The sequence below is a fragment of the Psilocybe cubensis genome, chromosome 10 (assembly GCF_017499595.1).
Source record: "Psilocybe cubensis strain MGC-MH-2018 chromosome 10, whole genome shotgun sequence".
In the NCBI taxonomy this organism is placed as follows: Eukaryota; Fungi; Basidiomycota; class Agaricomycetes; order Agaricales; family Agrocybaceae; genus Psilocybe; species Psilocybe cubensis.
Genome location: NC_063008.1, coordinates 1,838,280 through 1,862,242, shown reverse-complemented (window position 1 = coordinate 1,862,242; position 23,963 = coordinate 1,838,280). Strand labels below are relative to the sequence as shown.

General features: G+C 48.1%; 8 protein-coding genes across 8 annotated transcripts; 3 read left to right on the top strand and 5 right to left on the bottom strand.

The window, feature by feature from the left end:
• Positions 1-149: 149 nt before the first annotated feature.
• Positions 150-1,204, bottom strand: JR316_0010846 (uncharacterized protein; the record flags this gene model as incomplete). The annotated part of the gene is made up of 2 exons (XM_047896510.1): positions 150-631; positions 769-1,204. 2 exons carry the CDS (start codon positions 1,202-1,204, stop codon positions 150-152), a joined length of 918 nt encoding a protein of 305 aa, XP_047744555.1.
• Positions 1,205-2,438: 1,234 nt separating this feature from the next.
• Positions 2,439-6,283, top strand: JR316_0010845 (Stress response protein NST1; the record flags this gene model as incomplete). The annotated part of the gene is made up of 5 exons (XM_047896509.1): positions 2,439-2,935; positions 3,161-3,789; positions 3,846-4,096; positions 4,172-4,389; positions 4,459-6,283. The coding sequence occupies 5 exons, from the start codon at positions 2,439-2,441 to the stop codon at positions 6,281-6,283; spliced, it is 3,420 nt and encodes a 1,139-aa protein (XP_047744554.1).
• A 900-nt stretch (positions 6,284-7,183) lies between these two features.
• Positions 7,184-7,820, bottom strand: JR316_0010844 (Papain inhibitor; the record flags this gene model as incomplete). Its single annotated transcript, XM_047896508.1, has 4 exons — positions 7,184-7,326; positions 7,452-7,557; positions 7,666-7,685; positions 7,763-7,820. 4 exons carry the CDS (start codon positions 7,818-7,820, stop codon positions 7,184-7,186), a joined length of 327 nt encoding a protein of 108 aa, XP_047744553.1.
• Positions 7,821-8,354: 534 nt separating this feature from the next.
• JR316_0010843 (Peroxisomal acyl-coenzyme A oxidase 1) lies at positions 8,355-11,153 on the bottom strand (the record flags this gene model as incomplete). The annotated part of the gene is made up of 14 exons (XM_047896507.1): positions 8,355-8,420; positions 8,474-8,570; positions 8,643-8,836; positions 8,897-9,299; positions 9,367-9,578; positions 9,630-9,787; positions 9,835-9,869; positions 9,920-9,939; positions 9,994-10,151; positions 10,207-10,248; positions 10,304-10,624; positions 10,676-10,830; positions 10,885-10,963; positions 11,039-11,153. The coding sequence occupies 14 exons, from the start codon at positions 11,151-11,153 to the stop codon at positions 8,355-8,357; spliced, it is 2,055 nt and encodes a 684-aa protein (XP_047744552.1).
• A 2,001-nt stretch (positions 11,154-13,154) lies between these two features.
• JR316_0010842 (ornithine aminotransferase) lies at positions 13,155-15,369 on the top strand (the record flags this gene model as incomplete). Its single annotated transcript, XM_047896506.1, has 11 exons — positions 13,155-13,315; positions 13,376-13,420; positions 13,475-13,525; positions 13,580-13,879; positions 13,945-14,136; positions 14,197-14,287; positions 14,336-14,426; positions 14,479-14,560; positions 14,612-14,878; positions 14,948-15,038; positions 15,307-15,369. 11 exons carry the CDS (start codon positions 13,155-13,157, stop codon positions 15,367-15,369), a joined length of 1,434 nt encoding a protein of 477 aa, XP_047744551.1.
• Positions 15,370-16,216: 847 nt separating this feature from the next.
• JR316_0010841 (Oxidoreductase vrtI) lies at positions 16,217-17,625 on the top strand (the record flags this gene model as incomplete). The annotated part of the gene is made up of 7 exons (XM_047896505.1): positions 16,217-16,359; positions 16,419-16,541; positions 16,594-16,947; positions 17,010-17,091; positions 17,144-17,232; positions 17,289-17,505; positions 17,569-17,625. The coding sequence occupies 7 exons, from the start codon at positions 16,217-16,219 to the stop codon at positions 17,623-17,625; spliced, it is 1,065 nt and encodes a 354-aa protein (XP_047744550.1).
• A 166-nt stretch (positions 17,626-17,791) lies between these two features.
• Positions 17,792-20,201, bottom strand: JR316_0010840 (Beta-glucuronidase; the record flags this gene model as incomplete). The annotated part of the gene is made up of 6 exons (XM_047896504.1): positions 17,792-18,251; positions 18,368-18,650; positions 18,703-19,025; positions 19,093-19,514; positions 19,569-19,734; positions 19,885-20,201. The coding sequence occupies 6 exons, from the start codon at positions 20,199-20,201 to the stop codon at positions 17,792-17,794; spliced, it is 1,971 nt and encodes a 656-aa protein (XP_047744549.1).
• A 942-nt stretch (positions 20,202-21,143) lies between these two features.
• Positions 21,144-23,561, bottom strand: JR316_0010839 (Beta-glucuronidase; the record flags this gene model as incomplete). The annotated part of the gene is made up of 6 exons (XM_047896503.1): positions 21,144-21,597; positions 21,670-21,952; positions 22,020-22,351; positions 22,416-22,837; positions 22,896-23,047; positions 23,228-23,561. The coding sequence occupies 6 exons, from the start codon at positions 23,559-23,561 to the stop codon at positions 21,144-21,146; spliced, it is 1,977 nt and encodes a 658-aa protein (XP_047744548.1).
• Positions 23,562-23,963: the final 402 nt, after the last annotated feature.

The following is a 23,963-nucleotide window of genomic DNA, read 5'->3' as shown; positions in this document are numbered from 1 at the left end:
AAATATTGGATCTCAGATTTAAAAAGTCTATATTTAGAATACTTTAGACGCTGGCAGGTCCCAGTCCCGTAAGTCGAACCCTCGAAACAGCATCCAATGGACCGCAATGGGTCCTGAGAAAAATCGTAAAGTAGAAACTATACATTGCTCTAGGTTACCACAGAGGTAAAATGGTAAGAGGGCGGGCTTTCTTCTCCCGATACGTGAGCTTGGGAGCTGGAAGGATGAACATCATGGTTGGCTGAGTCCTCAACCATCTGATTAGCGCCAGCGCCCTCCATGGACACCCCTCCCCCTCCCCCACCCATCACTGGCTGAGGCTGAGATAAACCAGGAGGTAAGGGTATAGACTCGCTGTCATCAGCGACACCAGGATTCGCAGTTGTACGATTCCTGACCTGGTATTTACCCACAGCGGCGCGACCTTGACCACCTTCTGGCTCACTGTGTAGATTCTGTACAAGACCGTGACTTGCGCCTTGAATGCGAAGATATTTTGCAGCGCGCTCGGATGCAGACGTCGTACGGGAGGAGGGGCCATGTGCAGTTGCTCCTGCCGTTCCTGGCGAGGACGAGAGGAAGAACGGTGAAATGTCGGTGTGCCGAGTCCGTGCCGAACGACTTGGATGGTCTTGAGTTTGGTTGGAGACAACATATACAAAACAGTACGGTATAATAAAGACAGACACGATATTGAAAAGAAACGGAAATAGAAGTGAATAAAAGCATCATCACGAATAGCAAAACATGGATACAAAAACCACATACAATGATTTTTCATCCACATCCACAGCCCGCGTGCCCCTGTCATTCCCAAATCTGTAGAATCACTCGATGTTCGTCTCCTCCCCCGTTTCTTTGTCGATACCACTAAAATAACCACTAGAAGCACAACCCCCAACCCGCCAATCGCGCTGCCTACAATCACGCCTGCATACACCGTGCGCGTAATTGGGTGGTTGTTTGCAGCAGGGGTTGGGGTGTTAGTGATAATAGTAGACTTGGTGTTGCTGGTGTGGATGGAAGTGGAGGCGGTGGGTGTCCCGCCTGCGAGGATAGAGGAAAGATTCGTGATAAGTGATTCAGATTGGGACGCATGGGAGCCGAGTGTGGATTTGACCAGGATATGTGGAGAGGGGTTGCGTATGGATGATGATGGGGAACGTGCTGGTGCTGTGTGGGAAGCAGATGTAGTTGAAAACATAGTGGAGGATGGAATGCTGAGATCAGAGTAGATACTCCATGACATTTCTATTCAGAGTATTGTATTGTCGACAGCATAAATGCCTATGATGTCAACAAAGCCGTAGGTTCCCGCAGAGGATACAGCTAGTGCTGGCGAGTGTAGAAATGCAAAGAAGAGAAAAAAGATCAAGAGCTAGAGCTAGCCACATTTAATATCCAGAATTCTTATAAATAGACATCCCGTCCTCAACTCCTACACAGGAGATCACCTTGAGACGAAATGAAGTTTAAATGAAACGCATCTGTGTCATAGTCCCACTAACTGATTAAACAGTGTCGTTTGAAGCTCTTTAGGTGATAGTAGCGGGATCGTGCGGGCATTGCCGTCGGAGAAGCGCATGAATGCGTCTTGGAGTTTCATGCCAGTGAAGATATGTCAGGAGTGGACTCAGTAGCCATTGCCTATTGTGCGCACCGGTCCGGGGGCGTAGAGTGAACGTGTAGTTTGGCTGGTAAGGAAGCGTAACGATCAGGTCGGACTCCGACTTGTGCCTCAACTCACCCGATCCAGCAGGTAAGAGTAGTCCCACAAGGAAAGGTCTTGTCTTGTCTTGTCTGATTCGCAGATTCATAGGAAGTAACTGATATACATCGAGTGAAGCAGACGGATAAGGGCAACGAATCGACCAGCAGTCGTGCTTTGAGTGAACACCAACGTGGTAAGCTCCCCTTTAGTTTTGCACGGCCGCGGATCCCAGCGTAAAACAAGTTAGACTCGAAGCTTCGTGCGTTGACCGAGGTGTGGACGCATATGTGGCCACGTTTTCTTGAAAATTAGCGCCGAACATGGACTTGAAACGAGACAAGAAGCTGAAAGAAACATTTGTACAGACATCCCTTTTATAAACTACCAGGGCCCACGACGCCCCTGATGTCATGTGGCAGCCGGAGATGTTAAAATAAGGGCAGTGGTACGGGTCAGCGGGATGGATGCCAGCGCATGGATGGTTGATAAAAATACAAGGGTTGGCGTAGTAATCTTTGTTACAAGTCGCACAAGCGGTGCTGGAAGTGTCTGGAATATTATAAGCAAACGACGGCGACAAAAAAGAGCACGAAAATCGCACCAAACAAGGAAACTGCGCCCGATTTTGCCGATAAAAGCGGCCATAAAAGGAAAAAGACGGGGAATTAGGGCATGAAAGGTAAATTTGAACGGAGCTGACCAATAGTTTTCAGGTTGTCCTCCTGCCATGCCCGTCAGTCGAACGAATCCGCCTACAGGCCAGCCAGTGCCACCTTCCTCTGTGTCCATCGGCAAAAAACCGATGAACTACCAGGCTCCCCAGCCCCAGACCACAACGCCCCAGCAGCAGCCAAAGAGCGCACGCGCCGCTTCAAAGGCTCCCGTATACAGCCAGCAGCAGCAGCAGCAACCCCAGAATCGCCATCCATCGCCCCCGACATCCAACTCTGGCTCAGTCAACAAATCCAGGTCAGCATCCGGCGCCGCGGGCAGTCAGAACTCTACAACCTCGGGTCCGACAGCTGCGCAGAAGGGCAAAGCCAATGCAAATAAGATATGGAGCACTTCCACCACCGAAGAGCGCGAGCGTATCAAGGACTTTTGGCTCGGTCTCGGCGAGCAGGAGCGCCGCAACCTCGTCAAGATCGAAAAGGACACTGTGCTCAAGAAAATGAAAGAACAGCAGAAACACAGCTGCTCTTGTGCCGTTTGTGGCAGGAAGCGGTTGGTATCCTTTCCATTCCCCATTTTTTTTCCACCATCCACATTGCTTTCGAGCTCGATCGGTAGCGCTTTTTTCTTTTTTCTTTTTCTATTCATCTCTCGTTCCCTGTCAGACACGTTTTGCTGACCAGGCTTTTTGTTTTTTTTCTTCCTTTGCCATGTCTTCGCAATATCTCTTGGATCTAAATCTGATCAACCGCCGATCGTTCTCTGCAAAACGCACAGAAATGCGATAGAGGAAGAGCTCGAGGTACTGTACGATGCTTATTACGAAGAGCTAGAACAGTACGCAAATTACCAGCAGCGCTACGTTTCTTCTGGTTGCACTATACCGCCGCCCCCTGGACCTGGGCCCTTTCCCGGAAGCGTGGAGCTGGACAAAAACGGCGCAGTTGTGGCACATGCCCCTGTCAATTCGAAGCGCTCGCGAGCCATAAAGCAACAACAACAGCAGCAACAGCAACAGCAACAACGAGGACCGACGCCCCAAACTGTACCGCCGTTAACGAATGGTCGCAAACAACATCTCCCACCTCAACACCATCCACCACCTGACAAAGAAAGTGAGTTTGACGACGAGGTAGAAGAAGAAGATTTCGAGGGTGAAGAATACGAAGAGGATGACGAAGAACCAGAAGAAGAGGAGGAAGAAGAGGAAGAAGAAGAGGAGGAGGAAGAGGAGGAGGAGGAAATCCCACAACAACGTCGTACGGCTGATGGTCGTGTGCAGAAAGACCAGGTGGCGCCTGCAGCCCGACGAGTACCCCCACAGACACCTACAGGTGGGCGTCGGAATGCTCCTGCAAAGGGACGGGACGGACTGTTTAATATTGGGAACAGTCTAACCGTTGCCGGTAAGTATTCCAGTTGTCATATTGCCCATCGTTCTAATGTGCCCCTGACGGGTTAGGCCCAGGCGGCATCCTCACCGTCGCCGACGATCTGCTCAAAAATGACGGTCAAAAGTTCTTGGAGATGATGGAACAACTCGCTGAGCGCCGGATGCAGCGCGAAGACGAAACGGTTGCAGGTATCGAGGATGAGAGCGAGGAGGACAGCGATGAGGAGCGGGACGGAAGCGAGGCCGACGAGGATGGCGAGGATGACGGAGGTGCGAGCGACGAGGATGACGAGGACGATGACGAAGAGGATGAAGAGGAGGTAACTTTTTCTTTTTCCACTGGATCTGTTCGTTGGTACACTTTTTTGCTCACCTTTTTTTGGCAACCCATGTAGATCATGACGGAGGAGCAGAAGATGGAAGAGGGAAAGCGGATGTTTTCTATTTTCGCTGCACGGATGTTCGAGCAACGGGTTCTGCAGGCCTACCGGGAAAAGGTTGCCCAGGAACGTCAGTTGCAGCTCTTGCGCGAGCTCGATGAGGAGGACAAGAGCACCCGCGATCGTGAGATCAAGAAGCAGACCCAGAACCAAAAGAAGAAGGATAAGAAGAGGTTCGCACATACTTTTAGTTTTCCATTCATTCGGTGATCGTATTGATCAGTTTTTCTCTGTTATTATAGGCAACAGAAACAGGCCAAGGAGGAAGAGAAGGCTGCTAAATCTGCCGAGAAGGCTGCAGAGGAGGCAGCCGCGAAAGCGAGACAGATTGCTCAAGAGGAAGAAAACCGAAAGAAACGTGAAGAGGAGCGACAGAGACGCGAGGCAGCCAAGCGAGCTGCGGAAGAGGAGAGATTGCGCAAAGAGGAAGAGAAGAAAAAGAGACAACAGGAGGAGCGCGAGCGTGAACTGGAGAGGGAAAAGAAAAAGAAGGAGAAGGAGGAGAAATTGAAGAAAGAGAGGGAAGAAAAGGAGCGCAAGGCCAGAGAAGAACGTGAGGCGAGGCTTGCCAAAGAGCGCGAAGAAAAGGCGGAACGCGAGCGCATCGAGAAGGAGAAACGAGAGGAGCGGGAGAGAATTGAGAAGGAGAAGAGACTGGCCAAGGAGAAGGAGGAGAAGGCGGAGAGAGAGGCAAAGGAGAAACTCGCTGCTGAAAAGCGTGCTGCTGCCATTGCCCAAGCCCAGGCAGCCGCCGCCGCCAAACCTCCTCCTCCAGCGCGCCCAACGCCCACCGCGTCCGCCTCCACCTCGGCTCTGCCTGTGACCTCCAAGGTCAACGTCAATGCGACCCCAGTGGCCAACCCGTCTGCGCCCCGTTCGCCCAGCTCGATCGTCAACACCAATGGCGTCGCTGCAAAGAAGGTCGTCAACAACAAGCATATTCCTCCTCCTGTGTCCGCACCGGCCGCCCCTGGCGTCGGGCAGATCAATCGTCCTCACCATGCCCCCCAACCGCTGCAGCAGCCTCCTCCTCAGATGCAGCAGCAGCCCAATCTCGCTCGTCCTCATCACCCTCTGACGCCTATCAATGCTCAGCACCTTCCTCCTCACCTTCCTCCTCCGCCACAGAATTCGATGATGTTTGGCCATCCCCAGGGACCCGTCATGATCCCTCCTGCTCTGTCTCCGAGCGTTGGAGGGTTCCCACCTATGCAATATCCATTTGGTGCCCCACCCAATATGCCACGCCATCCTCCTGGTACGCCTTTGGCTCCTCAAAGGAACTTCAATGGCCCTCCCTTCGATGCAAACTTCCATCGTGGCATGCCAATGGGTATTCCTATTAACAACATCCCTCCCGCTGCGCCTGCTCCTATCGGTCCTCCCAAGGGCAAGATACCTGCTGCTTCGACTTCTGTTCCGAATACCTCGATGCTTGCGCCTGGTCAAGGTCGTCGTTCATCGATCCCTCTCCTCAGCACTCAGTCAGACTCCCCCGTCCCTGGGCCCATCACGCGTCCGAACATCGCGCCCATCGCTCGTCCAATTGTGGCAGCTGTAGGAGAAACTGCAAGCTCTGGGTCAGGTTCGCCCATTCGCAGGTCTCCTAGCCCCAAAGGTGTCCTTGGATCGTCGGCGCTGGCTGCAGATGACGATGAAGTTGTGTCTACGCCTGGTCCACGCAGAGTCGGTGCCACTCCTATCGGTATCGGTATCGGCATCTCCGGGCCGTCTCCGGGCGGTAGCCACTCCTGGGGTCCTGTCGGTGCCCCTACCGCTGCGAGCCCCCGCGCACCCATCGCACCATGGGGCGTCGGCTTCACATCGCCTTCGGCCAGCCGCGCTATCCCGGCGCCCATTGGATCCAACAACCATCTGCACCAGATCCACCCTGGGGTTCCGCCGCCAATTGGAAACGGGTCGTTGTGGGGAAACGCGGCAACGCCGACGAGCAACGGAGATAGCTGGCATCCTCAGGCCCCTGGCGCGAACGGTTTCTTCCCGCCTACGCCAGGGTTCATGAATCACAATGCAGCTGCTTCGTCTGCCCCTCATGCGGGAGCTTGATGCGTTTTCCCTCTTCACTTTTCTTTTCTTTCGCATGTCTCTATGGATTGGTTCGATCAGCTCACCTGTCTATCCTATTCCCAGTTTTCCGTCGTGTTTTTCTTTTTCTTTTCTTCCTTATTTGTGTGTTGTCTTTCTTTTTTAAATTCAATTTAAAGAAGTATTGTGCTATGTTGCAAACTCCATTAGCGTCTTCTGTCCATGTCCATTCTTCCGGCTCTTCTTTTTTTCCATATCTCCGTGCACAATTGGTTTCCCCTCGGCTTCACTCTCCTCCCGCTCTGACTCTCTCCTCTCTCTCTCGATGGCTCTCTTTCCTCTGTCTCTCTCTTCACTCTCTCTCACTTCACTGTCTTTTCCTCCGCTTCCTGTCTTTTTTTGTTTCTTTCGTTCTTTTTTCTTGCTACTGATGCATTTTTTTGACTCTGCCCCGTCCATTGCCTAGCATTTTCTCTTTTTTATTCTGACAAACATTCATCCGATTCCGTTTTTCGTTACTTATCTCTCTCTCTCTATCCCGCTCTCTCGTCCTTTGAAGAATGTTTTCATAAATCATTTTTGAACATCAAAGATGGAAAGGAAATGTTGAAAGACTAAAAAACTGAGAATTGATATTCGTCTGAGTGGGTTGTTTGTTGTACAGTGTAACTTGACATTCGGGTATAGGTGCATGTTGCGAGGATGGAATTTGAACAGGAAGACAAACGAAACAGGGTGCAAGGAAAACAGGTTGATGAGTTAACATAGTACAATGATGTGCGCTTTGTGTGTAGATGGTGCCAAAAAAAAACTGACGAGAAACAACAAACACAAAAAAGAAAAGCAACCTCGGAAAAGGAAGAAAAGGAACTTGAGCTTGAGAAGGAGAGAGGAGAGAATTGGATGGTGGCAGAGCATTTCCTAAATGTAGTCCCAAGATATTTGGATGATTCCCTGAGAGAGCGGAGCGAGCGCTTGGAATGCCGATTGAGATAGATCGATGGCTTTCCACCCGCATGAGGGACAGAGGTCGACGACTTGAACTATGATTGATTTGCCTTGATCTTGTTAAAGCGAACAGACATAAAAAAGAAAAGGTTCGTTAGCTACTGGCAATGCTTTCTGATATATTCAGGGAGAGGGACATGGAATCCGGGACTCGGGGATTGTGACTTATGAATTAACTTACAATTGACTTTGATTTTCTTGCCGCATTTTGTGCCTCCTGCGTAGTCGATTGGGTTCAAAGCGACAATGAAATCGGTGTTGACGTTCCAGCCACCGCATGCGCCGATCTGCAAAATTCAAAAAAAAGAATACCCAAGGCGGTTAAGATTGATTCATGAGCACGTTCCACGTTCGAGTATCGACCGATTCTGAATTTTGGAGGGATGCGTACATACCCCATCATAATACCACGTCGCTTTAAGATATAAAATAAAATAAATGAAGTCAGCCTCCACCTCCGTACTGTGAGGAGCTAGCACTGATGGAACGCACCTAGCCCGTTATTGATCGCGCTGACCGATGGAGACAGAATCGAGAGTGCAGCGAACATGCAGAGGAACAGATATTGTCTGAAAGCCATCGGTACCGTCAGTAACACGCAGGGGCCGCGGTCGGGGTATAATGGAGGTTATTTGTGAGATTGCTCTGAAGACTAAATCTTGAAAGAAACGCGTTCTATATACGATGCGACCGTGGATTTTTTTTTTTCGCTCGCCCCGACGAAATTTAAATGATATGATCGTGGACTAGGAGGGCGTGTTTTGAGGTGGCTGGTCAATGACAGTGTTCACGCTCACGCTTTGTGGTGTTGGAATTGTTACTTGCTATATCCTACATATATGTCGATTAATATTTGCTTTCTATGCAGATTCATAGTTAGTAGAGTTTGTGTGTGAACGAAGATTTTGGCTCCCGTGCGCAGGGAGAAGATTGGGTTCAATATGCTTGCTGTCGCAAAGTCGTCCCTTGATCAGAATATATCACCCTTCCATTCCTAAAGTCACAATTTACCGATGCTTAGTGGTATACAGGTTGTACATTGGCTTTTAAAAGATATTTTTACAACATTTATATCCTTCCATCCTCAAAGTTTTGATATTAAGGCAGACGCCTGGAGTTGTCCGCGCTTTAGCATAGGTTTGATAGATTCCTGTGTTTGATAGCATGAGAACCAACTGTGTATGAAGAAAAAGACATGCGTACCTGATACGCAGCAGGAACTTCTGATTGGTTCAAAGGCTCTGCTTTGACACGTTCCCAAAGCGCTTCGTAGACTTTACCGTCATACACACCCAAAGCGCTAAAAGGGAGGAAAAAATAGACCCGTTGATACACAAAAATAATTTGAATTAAGGTACACAAATGCACGCACCTATCAAGATCCCAGTCTGTGAAGCCGAATGCATCTGTGAGGCCAATGGCTTCCGGCAGAAGCTCCTCGCAAAGGCGCTTGATGGCTAGGCGGACGGAACGCGTAGGGTCTTTTGGTGTAGACCCGCTTGAAGGCCGGATGATACCAAATGAAAGGAAATCCGTCAACCCTCCTTCGACTGTCGTCAAAAGGTACTGTCACAGCATACATACATGAGCCGGTACTCAATGGTCCAGTTAGTAGGAGAAACGTACTAGGAGGAAGACTTTTGTGACCACGGTCTTATCCGTTTCTGGTAGTTTGGAGAGATCCTGAATCATTTCCCCTACCTGGCCAGCCACAAATGCCTCAGTAACGGCTTTGGAAACACGTTGGTTAGCGCTGGCGTCAACTTCGCCTGCCTTCACGTGTTGTGCGTGTTCATTCACGATTAGCGCTGCGCGTAACTCCAATAAAACAACCGACACGGAAGGATCGCGCCAGTCTTGCTCTGTTGGGGAGGAAGGAAGCGCTGGGTGTGCAATGAGGTGTCGCAGGTATTGTGATGAGGGACTGAGTGAGGAAGCCTGCGGAGGCTTCGACGCTAGAAGTGCGCGATACGACTTAAGCGCCGAGCGAACGACCTGCTGGTCAAGAACAAAGTTATCGCCTTCGTAGCTGAATTTCCGGGCATGAACGATTAAATATGAAATTTGTATATATCATGAGTGAGAGGTATACGTACGTAACACTAGGCAGGTAGTCCGCGTAAAGTCGCCCAAGGCCAGCAAACGCGCTATAACCGTGTCCGCCCATTGAGCGACGCGCAGTTTCGAGGTCTTGTACACCACTGCTGGAGACGTAGACCTTCAACCCACTCGTCGTCGCGTGCATCTCGGCCAACAAGGATGTATCTCCTTGCTTGAGTCGACTGGACATTGTGTCGAAAGCGGTTGTCTATTAAGTTCATGAGAACGGGCACTCTCTTGTGCGTGCTGCATTACTCACCAAAGTTCTACCGAGCTGGAGGAACATATAGGCTCGTGATAGAATAGGTAGGAGGCGGTAGTAAACCGAGGGGTAGGTGATAATTTGTTTCTCCAATCCATCTGGACCTCGTTCGCCTTGTCGTCGAACAGTCGCATACCGGATACTCACAGTAGCAGCTAAAAGCAATGAGAACAAAGTTATCATATTGTTCCAAGATACACACCTTTTGCTATCAACCATCCACCGCCTGTCACCATACTGGAACTACGTTAGCAGTTAAATAGGTAGGATTGAACTACTAGACTGACTTTGCACGAATGTAAAGCATCTATTATTATATAACGTTAATAACGCGCTTGAGGTAGGGATACGGAAGACTTACCCCGCCATAGCTAAGCTTTGCATGGGGAGGCTGGATGTATTTGCCATCATTGGTAACTTGAGCGAATCCAGAGAGCATATTTTCCTTGGGAATCCTAACGCGATTGAAACGCGCAAATCCATTGTCGGTGGGAGAAAAACCGGCCAAAGCTTTAGGTCCTAAAAGAGCTATTAGTAACTGGAGAACAAAAATTCTAAAATGATAATGGCATGCCTATGTCGCCGATAGTAATGTTAGGGAGCACTTTATGGTCCTCTGGTATTGGGGTTGTAAATAACTGTGGGTCTGACTGAATGGCATTGACGCTCACCTAAAGATCGTAATTGGATAAAGAACAAATGAGGACCCATATCCTTTCCCCCTAATATTAATTTCGCCTGCACTACACCGTGCGTAGCTGTCTTCCCGAGCGCGCCGATCCACCACTTGCTACTCGTAAGCGTGGGTGAATGAATCTCGAATTCTTGGGTCTCCGGGATGAACGTCGCCGTCGTCTCGAGACGAGAAACATTTGTTCCGTGCCCGAGCTCCGTCTGTAGGTAGCATCCGAAGATGGCTCGTGCAGCTATTAGGTGGCCGTATTTCTTGACAAGAGTTGGACCGCCCTGGAGCATGAACACAGGTTGGAATGCTGGTGGGGTTAAATATTGTAGTATCGCTAATTCAGATTGGAGTAACTCACCGACGTTGTGAAGACCAATGGATAGTTGCTCGTCTAGAACAGAGATGGCCACCTTGGTTTCTTGATCACTCCAGTTGTGAATCTCCTGGAGTTCGTAGATACGATTCGTCAAAGCAAGCCCGCGTTCGTATCTCTCTGTCCTGCTCATGAAATCCCTACGTATATGACAGATTAGCTACTCGTTCTACGATGAAGATAGTATAACAAACCTCTTTGACTTGTCGAAGACAGGATCTTGCTGTAGCAAGCTGACAATTCTGGACCGAGCAAGCCACTCATCCCGACCATCTGTGGTCGAAACGCATAAGAATCAAGAACCTTTTATCTCAGCAAACCTTCAGAGAAGAAAAGATCTTGACTTACGATGCAGGTAATCGCGTACATTCTCTACCCCGACCGTGGAGGCACCCCTAGCCTTCGCCATATCAATTCCTGTCTGCTCGTTCACATCGTATGGGTTCAAATTCTTCGCAGACATCGCAGCGTGTTCGTATTGGTGAAGTCAAAAGAAGAGAAGATGTTTATAGAAGGAATATCATGAATGATGTGTTCTGAAGGCACCCAGCTGGGTTATGTTACCCCGCACATAAACCAATCAAAGTCAACTTGAAACCCATGACACTGACATCGGTACAGTTGTTAAATTGAGCTCGGCTCGGCTAAGTATATCCCCGAAGCTACCGGTCATGGGCAGACTTGATGAGGTCACGGGTCGTAGTAAGCATTTTCATGATGCACTTGCTGCGTGACTGTCGTTCCTGAATTGAGTTCAATTTGAACGCTGGAATCATTTTGGTTTTGGCAAGAAAATTTGGGTGAGTAGAAAATTCAGCAATATTACATTGGACTACGGCTAGGCGAGACAGACGTGAGAGTCTGTCCTGTGCTCGTGGTTACATTGCAGTGCTGCGGCGTGTGAACAATAATTATATTTGTTTTAATAACTTTTATGTAGGAGATGAAATTGGTCAGTGAAGAGGGATGTCGATAAAGAGAATCAGGGAACTGATACTTCATGTTAGTATTTTTGAGAACAGAAATCAAAAGTTTTGAACCGTGATCACAGTCATGAATAATATGTCTGTCGAAAGGTTCTTGCAGGAAAGTAGAATTCCGATTCGTCAATTATGAAAGACTACTCCATCGCGAATGCCATGTCATAGTACTGTGGCCCACGAGTTAGAAACTAGACGTGGCGCTTATTCAGAGACGCTCAGGCGGCATTCTAATCATGCCGATTTGATTATTCCCGAGAACACCTCCCTCTACGTTTCAACGGTTAACTCGCGGTAGGTCTTCTACCAGATTAAAAACATATTGCAGGGTAGGGATTGAGTAAGGATCTATGGGGTTAAAATGTAATGATTAGAGTTTAAATACGTCCGTTACCCTAGGAAACCAGCTCAGGCTTTCTTTTCAGCACTGGTCCACCTGATCACTTGAAACTATTTAATATAAAGTTGTTAAGAAGTGTTGTAATATCTTATAGGTCATTAATAGCAGTACTACATATTACTGAGACGTTGAGATATTTTCACCTTGCGTTTGTTGACCTGACCATATACATACCCAAAAATAGGCATTGGCGCTAAAGAACTCGTCTAGACGCTCAACATTCTGAATGGGACTTACAAAATTGTGATTGATACTCTCACGGACATCAGACCCTTCAAAGTTTAGCGCCTTAGCAACTCCATGCATTGATTCAAAAAAATATAGATTCCGCCTACAGACCACTATCAAGACCGAATAACTGCTTTTATTTTTAAAAATATTTTACTCTCGTACACTTCCTTATGGTTTCCTCAATGCATATTCCTTCAACTTTCGGGCTACACATGCGCAATGGAGCAAACTTGTATAGTTGTAAACTTTTGGGTTAGAAACTCACCCAACCTGATTCGCTAAGATACGTCCTCCGCTCAATACCCTTGGAGATAAGCCAAGATCACGCCAAGATTAGATTCATCTCCCATCATCGTTTCCTCCTCAACATTGCAATTACACGTTCTTGCCACTTCACTTGAGTGCGACTCAGAGAGGTTGGATAAGAAAAAAATTCGAACTGCAGGTATTTTGTATATACTTTTCAGGTATGAGGGTGTTTGTTGGTCCTTCTATATAGAACATCATTTGTGGATGGACCATAAATAGGAGGTTTGTGCTATTTTAATCCGATAAAGAGACTTTCAGGCTCCCGGGCCATGTTCATGGATGGCTAGTGGAATGCCAAGGTGCAAATCAATACGAGATATCTGAACGGAGCTATCTAGCAAGATACCCAAACCGGCGCTGCAGATGCGACGACGACGGGCGGAGCATGCTGAAAAGTATCGGTGACGATTTGGAGCCAAACGGGGCTTATATAAACACAAGCTGAATGAAGCATTCTTCGGACCCACCATCTGTCATTGCACTTTGTCCCATTACCACCATCTTCACACACACACACCAGCGTCGATAAGCCCACTTCAGAATAATGTCTCCAGCAGCAGGCAAAAACTCAGTCGCCACAACTCCTGTTTCACCGTCGTCCAACCACCATGTCGGAAAGCCCTCGCCAGCAACCAAAGCAAATGGAAAGGCGCATCTCACTTCTGCGGACGTTATCAGACTAGAGCATGAGTTTGGGGCACACAAGTGCGTTTAAGGCCCTCCTTTTATACTATATCACTTACAATGCGTCTTTTGTGCCATTAGTTATCATCCTCTGCCAGTTGTTTTCGAGTCGGCGAAAGGAGCCAAGTGAGTTATTTCCGCTATTGAGTGCATTAAAGCCTCGCTCATATGCCTCTGCAGAGTCTGGGACCCGGAAGGCAGAGAATACATCGACATGCTATCTGCGTATTCGTGCGTTGATTCGTTGGAAAGCCTCGTGTGACCGTTTCTAATTTTTTTCTTCAGTGCTGTCAATCAAGGACATTGTCACCCCCGTATTGTAGCCACATTGGTGTCTCAAGCCCAGAAATTAACACTTTCGTCACGAGCATTTTACAACTCGGTGTTTGGAAGATTTGCTCAACAAGTGACGCAACTCTTCGGGTATGACATGGTACTTCCCATGAACACAGGTGCAGAAGCTGTGGAAACAGCAGTGAAACTATCGAGGAAATGGGCATACAAGTGCAAAGGTGTTGAGGAGGGGAAGGCCATAGTGCTAAGTGTTGAGGGAAACTTCCATGGTAGAACTTTAGGCATCATCAGGTATGGCTCATGGATCAAACTCTCTTTACATTTTTGGATGATTCTTGTTGTATTGATGACATCAGTATGAGTACAGATCCGGAGAGTAGGACTGGATTTGGCCCATACCTTGAAGGGGTCGGACCGGTATTTGTTGATGAAGAAGGCGATGCTCAAACGATTAGATACGGTGTGCTTGAGGACCTTGAGAGAGCCTTAGCAGTTCATGGAGAGAACATCGCTGCATTCTTAGTAGAGCCTATCCAAGGCGAAGCCGGGTGCGTATACATATAAAAATGCACAAATTCTCACTCTAATATCTGTATTTTCTTGAATAGAATTGTTGTTCCACCTGAGGGATATCTGAAGGGTGTAGCGGAACTCTGTAAGCGACACAATGTCCTGTTAATCTGCGATGAGATCCAAACGGTGAATATTCCTTCACAATGTTTTGACTAATTCTAACTAGATTAATAGGGTCTATGCAGAACAGGAAAGATGCTTGCATCTGAGTACGAAGGTATTAGACCGGATGTTGTATTACTTGGAAAAGCACTTTCTGGAGGAGGTTCGTGTTTTCACCAATCTCTCATGACTATTTTAAACCCCTTTATCCACAGTGTATCCCGTGTCGGCGGTCCTTGCAGACAAGGAAATTATGTTATGCATTCAACCAGGCGAGCATGGAAGCACTTACGGAGGGTAGGCTGCATTAATTAAATGTCTCACCTGCAAGTCTCACAACAAATATAGAAACCCATTGGGCTGTGCTGTAGCAATGACGGCGCTGGACGTCCTTGTCGAGGAGGGCCTCGCCGCTCGCGCATTCACACTGGGCGAGTATTTCCGCAAAGCAGTCCGCGATTTGAAATCTCCTTTGGTCAAGGAAGTCAGAGGTAGAGGTCTCCTTAATGCCGTCGTTATTGACGAAGCGAAGAGCACCAGGGGCCGAACTGCGTGGCAATTCTGCTTGCTGTTGAAGAGCCGTGGCGTGCTGGCGAAACCCACTCACGTCAATATGTACGTTTATAGCCTTTCATTGACATCTTTTCATAAAAATCTCACTGATATCTATTTCATGTTGTTTAGTATTCGCTTTGCTCCACCCCTGGTAATCGAGGAGGAGACTTTGAAGGAGGCTGTAAAGATCATCGGGGAGTGTCTGATAGATCTCGACCTGGTGAGTTTTAACACTCCTCTCGCTGTTGTTCGGGGTTTTGGACATGAGGCGTATGCCACGACGGGTTCGACGTTTCATTGTTCACATTCATGAACTATGTGGTCCATCTACATATGGTGACTAGTCCCGTGAGCACGTCGCTGATTCTTCTCTCGAAAATCGACATCATGATCAAACCTCTGTTCGGGTGGCGAAAGCTGGTGTCCATTTCATTTTCCCTGAGGAAACATGAGTACATATTGACTTTTTTGCTTCTCATTTTTTCTAGATTGACGAGATTCCTGGTGATGATGCCAGCGAGAAGGGACACAAAGACGGACTCACTCTCTGAGTTTTGTGAGTTCTTCCTTGACACCCCGATTTTGAGAGATGATTGGCAAGGTAGTCTGGCTTCTTGTCCGCACTATGCGGCGCAAGTATATGCTCGTTCTTGCTCAATCGCGCTCTTGCACGGTAACAACTTGTCATTGATCTCAACCCTGCTGTTTCTCCACGATCCTCCACAATTGGTGGAATTGATCAAATCTCTTTCTTTTTAAAGTTTATTTGCTTTCTTGGACGTATATAATTGCTGTATAGTTTTTCTCTCTGTCCCATTCTATGTGGTTTCAGCAGTTCATCTATTTGTATGTGTGTTGATTACATCACTATCCGATGGTCACCTTTGTGTTACAGAATTGATTTCTCCCTGACCTTATGCTCAGCTGATGTATGACTGCTTGGCCTTCGATGCGGGCACACAAACTGTTTTTCGAAGCTAGCTCCACGTCAGGTCAAATCCAGTCTTTCCGGTGCTCAATGTTTGGTGAGTCCAACTTTTTGACCAGGCTTGCATTAGATGATACTGGAAAGTAATCTGATGCAAAACGCGAAGCATACCTCCCGCACCCTATGTTTGCTTACTGCTCTGCTGCACCTCGCACGAGCTTGCACTTCATTGCCCCGTGATCACAAGAACGTCATGCGAATGCAGGGGTATGCAAAGAATTTGTGCCTGCTTCCAGTAACGGGTTACTGAATAGGGTCTAAGATGAGTATGGTCATGGGGTCTGCAAGCCGGTCAGAAATATATTTGTTAAACACAGTAGCCATTTGGCGCGTGTTTTTAAATACGGGTGTGGGGAAGTTGTGGTTAATGTTCATACCATAGCAGCCACTAATTGTTTTTCTCCTCCAAGATGACCAATTACCCACCCTTTCCAACCGACGGGACTGTAGCTGTACAGGATCTCCTCGTTGTTGACTACAAGCTCCTTAAAGAGGGAGATCAAGAACAAGCTAATATTCTCTGGGAAGCAGCGACAAAGTGGGGGTTCTGGTAGTAAGTGCGCATCACACTTCATCATATTCTGCAGCTCAATAAGATTACACCACTTGTAGCCTGAAGAATCAAGAAGCTGAGAGTTTCGTTGAACCCATGTTCAAAATGGGACAAGAAACTCTTTCTCTTCCGTTCGAGGAAAAAATGAAATATTGGCAGGGTAACAAGGGTGCTTCTTTTGGGTAAGCTGTAATTTGGGATGCTCTGCAGTTACTGATTTCTTTAATTCTTCAGGTACAGGGCGGCCGGTGCAACATACGTAGATGTGGACGGGTCCACGGACGCCTCAGAATTTATTAATATTTCAAAGGACGACGCCATGGCATACCCAAGAGTCGTACACAAAGTCTATCCAGAGACTGTAAACGCTTACATGAAAGACACCGTTCGGCCATTTATCGAAACGTGTATCAATGAAAGTCGGGTAATTATGAAGGTTTTCAATGAGAAACTGGGTCTTCCTGAAGGCACATTGCTCGATCTGCACGACCATACGAAGCCGTGTATTTCTGAGACAAGGTGTATCAAAGTACCTGCTGCACCGAAGGATACGAAGATTGCCCTTGGGCAACACACAGATTTTGGAAGGTTTATCCAGTCTTGACGAAAGTGTCATTAACCAATACATTGCTAACCTATATGCTATGCAGTCTTTCATTCCTTGCTAACAGGTTAGGTGGATTACAAGTTCTTATTTCTGACAACGAAGGCGAGCAGTGGAAATACGTGAAGGTGAGAACGGTGTATTTGTGTATTTGCTCTAATTAATCTCTTTGATGATTAGCCAATTGAAGGACACTTTATTTGCAATATTGGAGACACTCTCAGTATTCTGAGTGGTGGTATCCTCAAATCATGCACTCATCGTGTCCTGTGCGTAGGGTCAATTGTCTCAATACAATAGAGGTTTTAACATCATGTTTCTGCAGGCCTCCTCCTGGTCCTCAAGCTGGCCACGAGAGATGGTCGCTCGTATATTTCTTGAGACCTACCAACGATGTTTACCTCGAAGCACTTGTGAGCAGGAGCTCACTCATAGCAGAGGCTGTTCGGAATGCTCCAGATAAAGCAAATGCATTTCCTGAAATGACGGCGGCCCAGTGGTTCGTCAAAAAACAATCTCAGCACAGAACCGACAAAGACAAGGTTCGTGCGGAAATTTGCTTGAAATTTACTACCTGTTGGGTTAAATGAACATATTCTCATTAGGGTGTTGAAAGTCTACTTGCTTCGGGTCCGAAAAATTTTGAGGGCTCGACATACTGATAGTGGTCCTTTGTCACAGACTTCAGTGAAGTCATTTGTAAATTATTACATGGAGAAATGGAATTTGCCTGGTGTCAGTTTTTATCTTAAAAGAAAGAAATACTAGATGGCTTCATCTCAGTGGCCATTATTTCACATTAAAAATATATGGTATATTCATTACAGACTAAAATATGACCCACCACGCCCCAACCAATGCTCCCATTGTCACTGTGCTCATGGCCGCAACGCCCAGCCTCAGTCTATCCGCTGCATTCTTATTGGCATTAGCACTTGTGCTTCCCAAGTTGTTAGCGCTTCCAGGCCCCCCTCTTCCATTTGAAGTCGCCAGGACATCTGAGGCAACCCCTACTGTGTTGCGCGTTAACGTATAAGCTGTTGTGGCGAAGGTTGTACTTGGTGTCGCTGCATTGTCAGTTTGGGGAGACAGGAACACAAGTGCCGCTGCAGGAGCAGGGACCTTGATAACGCATGTGTTGGTATTGGCACCTGCAACCGGCGAGCAATTAACTGTTTCGATGACTTCTGTCCCCATCGGACGACCATCGGACTCGAAGTTATTTCCAAACGTCTGATTTGCCCATGTCATGTTGCCTTTGTGCGATACTGATGGTGCTGATAGATATCTGCAGAAATACAAGTCAGCGCTCGTTTAACATAACACCGTATGGCAGACGAGGAGACAGCTGATTTTTGAATATGGCTGGCAATAAAGTCGTAGGATATTTGAAATGAGACTTACTTGACCTGAACAGAATTCGGCATCCCGGGACCGTCTAGGTTCAAGGATACCGATAGGTCACTCGCCGTCGTGTTATCTGAAATAAAGTTAATAATTGCGACTCTGGCCAAACGCCCATTTTCCCAGATTCCGTATGAAGGGGTGAAACTGTTGTTGTTGTTGGCTTCAAGGAACATGACTTGAGAAGTATTCGTGGGGCCCAGAGCCTCTGCCACAACCAAAGAAGAGTAGTAAATCGGGCCAACCGTCCATTGGTGGAAAGTGCTTTCATTGGTGGGCGGAGCTATCCCTTGGTGAGACGAATGAAAGATGGAGGCCATAATATAAGGACATACGAGTAAATGGATTATAGCTGACGCTCTGCCCTCCAACATGGAACAAGGCCCCTGAGAAATTAACCGCGGCCATTTGTAGCGCGTAATCCACTCCCCAAAGAGCGGCGCCAAATGAATCGCTGATGCCGGGGAATCCGCCGCAAGAGGCTGTATTGGTTTCGAACATCAAAAATTCCTTTCCGCTCTGTTGTGCAAGCGCTGTGGAGGGAAGATAATTTTGGACGATTCCAACGGCATTGTCATGCGTAAGGTAGGATGGGAATGTTTGCTGAGGATCGTGAAAAGTGCCATTACTCCCAGGGAATGCGACGGCGCAATTGTCGCTAGGATACCTTTATATTCCTCAAAAATTAGCATGGTATGGGCAAAGACCCAAGCAGTTCTACATACCGCTCAACAGAGAGGAATGCTAGGCTGTTGTTGTATTTTGGTATAAACCCGGTATCCCAAACTTGTTCTGGAGTCCACAGAACTTGAACACTGGGCCCTATCAACAAACTTCTTGTGGTATCTGACACGAGGGTGTCTTGCTGCAATGCATTAACCATGAGTCCGAAATCGTTGAAGTAGTCTTGAGGAGCATAATTTGGAGGTCTGTGTCCATGGACAGGGTAAAGATCCGGCTCATTCCCCACTTGCAGGCCAATAAGATAATCTCCAAGAATTTCCTGGCCTTGTTCCACAATTTGAAGTCGGAAATTAGACGTGTCGTTGAAAGGTACTCCGAGGTGCCATCTAACGTTTACGTGTGAGGAGATGTTTCGCAGCATGTACAACAACTCCGGCGTGAAGACGAGTGGCGGTGTCAGCGTCTATGGAATTGATAAGGAAATTTATTCGAAGGAAAAGGTCGCGCTATAACGTACAGGATTCGTGGCACCCTCATAGTCTTTCTCAATAATTAGTCCATCAGGAGTACTATTGACAAGGGTCGCTGTTTCCTGAGTATTTCCGCCGACACGGATGTTAACGCGTCCAGTACGGGATTGGAGGTTGGCCATCAAGTTTAAGAAGGGAACCTGTAGGAAGGACCTATCGAGAGAAATACATAAGATAATATTAAAAATATAAATTAGATAGAGATACACACGCATTCTTTCCCACTGCGTAGTTTAAACGGGTTAGGACAGGTATACATCCATAGCTTAATGACGATACTCACTAACTTGATTGACTACGGACATCTCAACTGAAAACCCAAAGAACGAGCCATTCAAAGGCTTGGAGGCCAATGGTGGCGGCGCATTTGTGAGTGGAATTGTGAACGCTGTCGGTACAGCACTAGGACCGGGCGGCGGAGGAGCCTCGAGAACAACAGGGTTATAAGCCGGGAGGCCTGTGTACTTTGCACCTGCCGCGACCACAGAGGCCTGAGAGGCCTCCGCCATCAGTATGGACTGAGCTGGCTGATAGTACACCGTTACGCATAGGGCGCATTGGATGTAAAAAGAAAGTAGAAGGAAGACTGCAGGCAGGGTCGTCCCGCGAGATGTTGTCATAATGCCAAGGCGCGCCAAGGGGGTGCCAAGTGTTTGAACTCTGCCTAAAAATGGGAAGTAAATGGGACCAACGAATAAGGCGCCTAATGTGTATCAAAGGCGGAACGAATTTGAAAGAAGAATTAAACAGTTGCAAATGAGTGTAAGGTGTAAGGGGTGACCGGAGAAGGAACGTCAATGTGGGGGATGAGCTGAGCTGTGTAGAGAGGCAGAGGATGGAAACGCTGCGGACAGTTGCTCATGATCATGCCGCACTTCAGAGATGATCGGGAAGATCTTTGGGCTATTAAAAGAGACGCACTGGATTTTTTGGAACAACGTATCCAAGGTCAGCATCAGAATGTCACATATTAAACGTTAGTTGACTCTGGGCTGGTCAGAAAAATTTCCGGATCTACGGTTACGCTTCCACCCTAAATTTATAGCACCTAGAATAATACAGATGGAAGTTTTGAACATCCAGTCTAAGCGCACCTAAGGTGATCCCATTAGTTCAACAGTTCCGACATCATAACCATAGAATGATTGATCCAGGCCGCAAATTCTTGATACATAGCCCTGCCGATGCTTTATAACCAAGGAACCTCACAACCGTTCTGAAGACTGACCTCCTGGACTTCATGTTCAAAATGTCAAATCTGTCGGACGTCATTGAGTAGGATCATCCATGAAACTCATAAAAGGGGGACGTACGTATTAAAAAAACTTCATCAATGATAAGAGCTAACAATAAACGACAGTGTATTACAGCGCGCGCGAATGGTAGCAAAAAATACATACACAACAAATAAGAAATCGTTCAACGACGCACGCACTAAATATAAGCTCATATTTAAAGAGCGAAGAGAAACAAAAATGTCAGTTAGAGCTCTACCGCAATTTGCTTGCAGCCACACGTCCGATTTCACCCAGGTTACGACAGTTTTTGTTTGGGGGTGGTGGTTACAGAACCAACCATGTCGAAACTAGGAGTGCTACGACAGCAACCACACCACCCAGACCAGCGCTCAACCCCAACCTATCCGCCGCATTCTTATTACTTTCCGGACTCGTACTCCCCAATCTCTGCGAGCTCCCGCTTCTCCCATTGGACGTAGACAGCACGAGCGAGTCCACCGTCGCCGTGTTGCGGAACCGCGTGACGGCGGTGGTCGCAAACGTCGTGCTAGGCGCAGCAGCGTTGTCCGTCACCGAGCCCAAGAACACGAGCGCCGCCCCGGGAGCAGGCACAGGGATAACACACGTATTCCCCGTCGCCCCCGCAGCCGGCGTGCATGTGATAGTATCGACAACCTCATCGCCCTTCGGCCGCCCATCCGACTCGAACACGCCCCCAAACGTCTGATTCGCCCAGGTGAAATTGCCCTTGTGCGCAACGGACGGCGCTAAGAGGTGTCTGTACGATATTCACAAAGTATGATTTAATTTTGAGTGTGCACGGTATGAGAGCGCGAGGTGTTGTGCTTACTTTACTTTTACAGTTCCTGGCATACCTGGACCGTCCATGTTGAGGGACACGCTGAGGTCGCTGCGTGTGGAATTGTCCGACACAAAGTTGATCAGTAGAACCCTGGCCAAGTTTCCGTTCTCCCAGATTCCATAGGCCGGGGTGAAAGAATTGTTATTATTAGCCTCAAGGAACATGACCTGTGAGGTGTTGCTAGGCCCAAGAGCCTCTGCGACGACTAGCGAAGAGTAATAAAGGGGGCCAACAGTCCACTGGTGGAACGTGCTTTCATTCGTTGGAGGTGCTAGGAGGGCAAAGAAAAAAAAAATCAGAACCGATATTCAACAAATTTCAAAAGGATAGAACCACACGTGTAAATGGGTTGTACGACACACTCTGCCCTCCAACGTGGAACAACGCGCCGGAGAAGTTGACAGCCGCCATCTGCAACGCATAGTCTACACCCCAGAGCGCCGCACCAAAGGAGTCACTGATACCCGGGAAACCGCCGCACGAAGCGGTGTTAGTCTCGAACATCAAGAACTCTTTTCCGCTTTGTTGAGCAAGAGCGGTGGAGGGAAGATAGGGTTCAACAAGGGCGGCGGCGCTTTGATGGGTCAGGTAGTCGGGGAATGTCTGTTGTGGATCATGCACGGTGCCGCCAGAATCAGGGAAGGCCACGGCGCAGTTATCGCTCGGGTATCTTACGGCCATGATTTGAAAGGTCAGGGATATGTATCACTGCACCAATGCCAGGAAAAACTCACCGTTCCACAGACAGGAACGCCAGACTGTCGCTGTACGCGGGTATAAAGTTTGTCGCCCATACTTGCTCAGGTGTCCAGATAAACTGAATGCTAGGTCCTATCAAGAGCTGCTGCGTGCGTTGGGATACAAGGGGATCCTGCTTCAGCGCATTCACCATCAACCCGAAATCATTAAAATAGTCCTGAGGTGAATAAGTCGGAGGTCGATGCTGATGCGTTGCATAAAGATCGGGTTCGTTGCCTATCTGGAGGCCGATGAGGTAGTCTCCAAGGATGGTTTGGCCCTGCTCCACGATACCCAGGCGGAAGTTGGATGTGTCGTTGAAGGGCACCCCAAGATGCCACCGCACATTAACGTGGGAAGATATGTTGCTAAGCATATAAAGGAGCTCGGGGGTGAACACCAGAGGAGGCGTTTGCGTCTAAGAACAGCGGATTCAGATCATGGCAGAAAGAAGCGTGGCGTAGTAGAGAACGTACGGGATTGGAAACGTCTGCAAGGTCCTTCTCCAGAATCTTCCCGTCCTGCGTGCTGTTGACCAGCGTCGCTGTTTCCTGTGTGTTTCCGCCAACACGAATATTGATACGCCCTACACGCGACTGCAGATTCGCCATCAAATTGAGGAAAGGAACTGAGAGAAAAGACCTAGTCAAGTCAACCTCAACACACAAAAAAACTAATTTTCAGCGGATGACAAAAAAACAAACGTACGCATTTGTCCCCACTGCATTCATCAAACAATGAGCATTAGCAATTTACTCGACTTCAAAAAAAAGACATATCAAAAACACCCCCAAAAATCGACACTCACTGACTTGATTCACGACCGACATTTCGACCGAAAACCCAAGAAAAGACCCATTCTGCTGCTTTGACGCAGCAGGCGGGACAGCATTATTCAGCTGGATAGTAAACTGCGTAGGCATCGTGCTCGGATCAGGCGGTGGTGGTGGTTGGAGCACGGTAGGGTTATACGCAGGCAGTCCGGTGTACTTTGCACCTGCGATCACCACGGCGGACGACATTGAAGCTTCCGCCATAAGCTGGCTCTGGATAGGCGGGTAGTATACCGTCACCGCTCCAGCGCTCTGTATGCCCAGCGCTGCGCCGAGCAGCGCGAACAGAGCTCGATGGTAGGTAAGCATTATAGTTGCTCAGAACGAACCCCCAGTCCCTTCGAAAACGAAACTATAAAAGAGAGAAGGAGAAGGATACGACACGACGAGGGGATGGGGATGGGGAGGGGGGTGGGGGATCACAGAAACGAAGGGAAGTGTTGTTGATGATGGTGGAGTATAATTGCTGGCCGGTGACACCACGCCGTTGCATTGCGTTGCGTTGCTTTGTATTGCTTTGTGTTTCCCGCAAACCCAAAACCCACCAGGCCCTGGACCCGTGGGTCTAGCGTTAATTTTAGCATATCTAACGATGGAGCCCAAAAACTGAAGCTAACCTTGTCAAGCCCTCATCCTATCCGCATTCTCGCCCACGCTGATGAGCTCTATACGGTCGGAGAAGAATCGTGTAGAACCGCATAGCTCTATCTA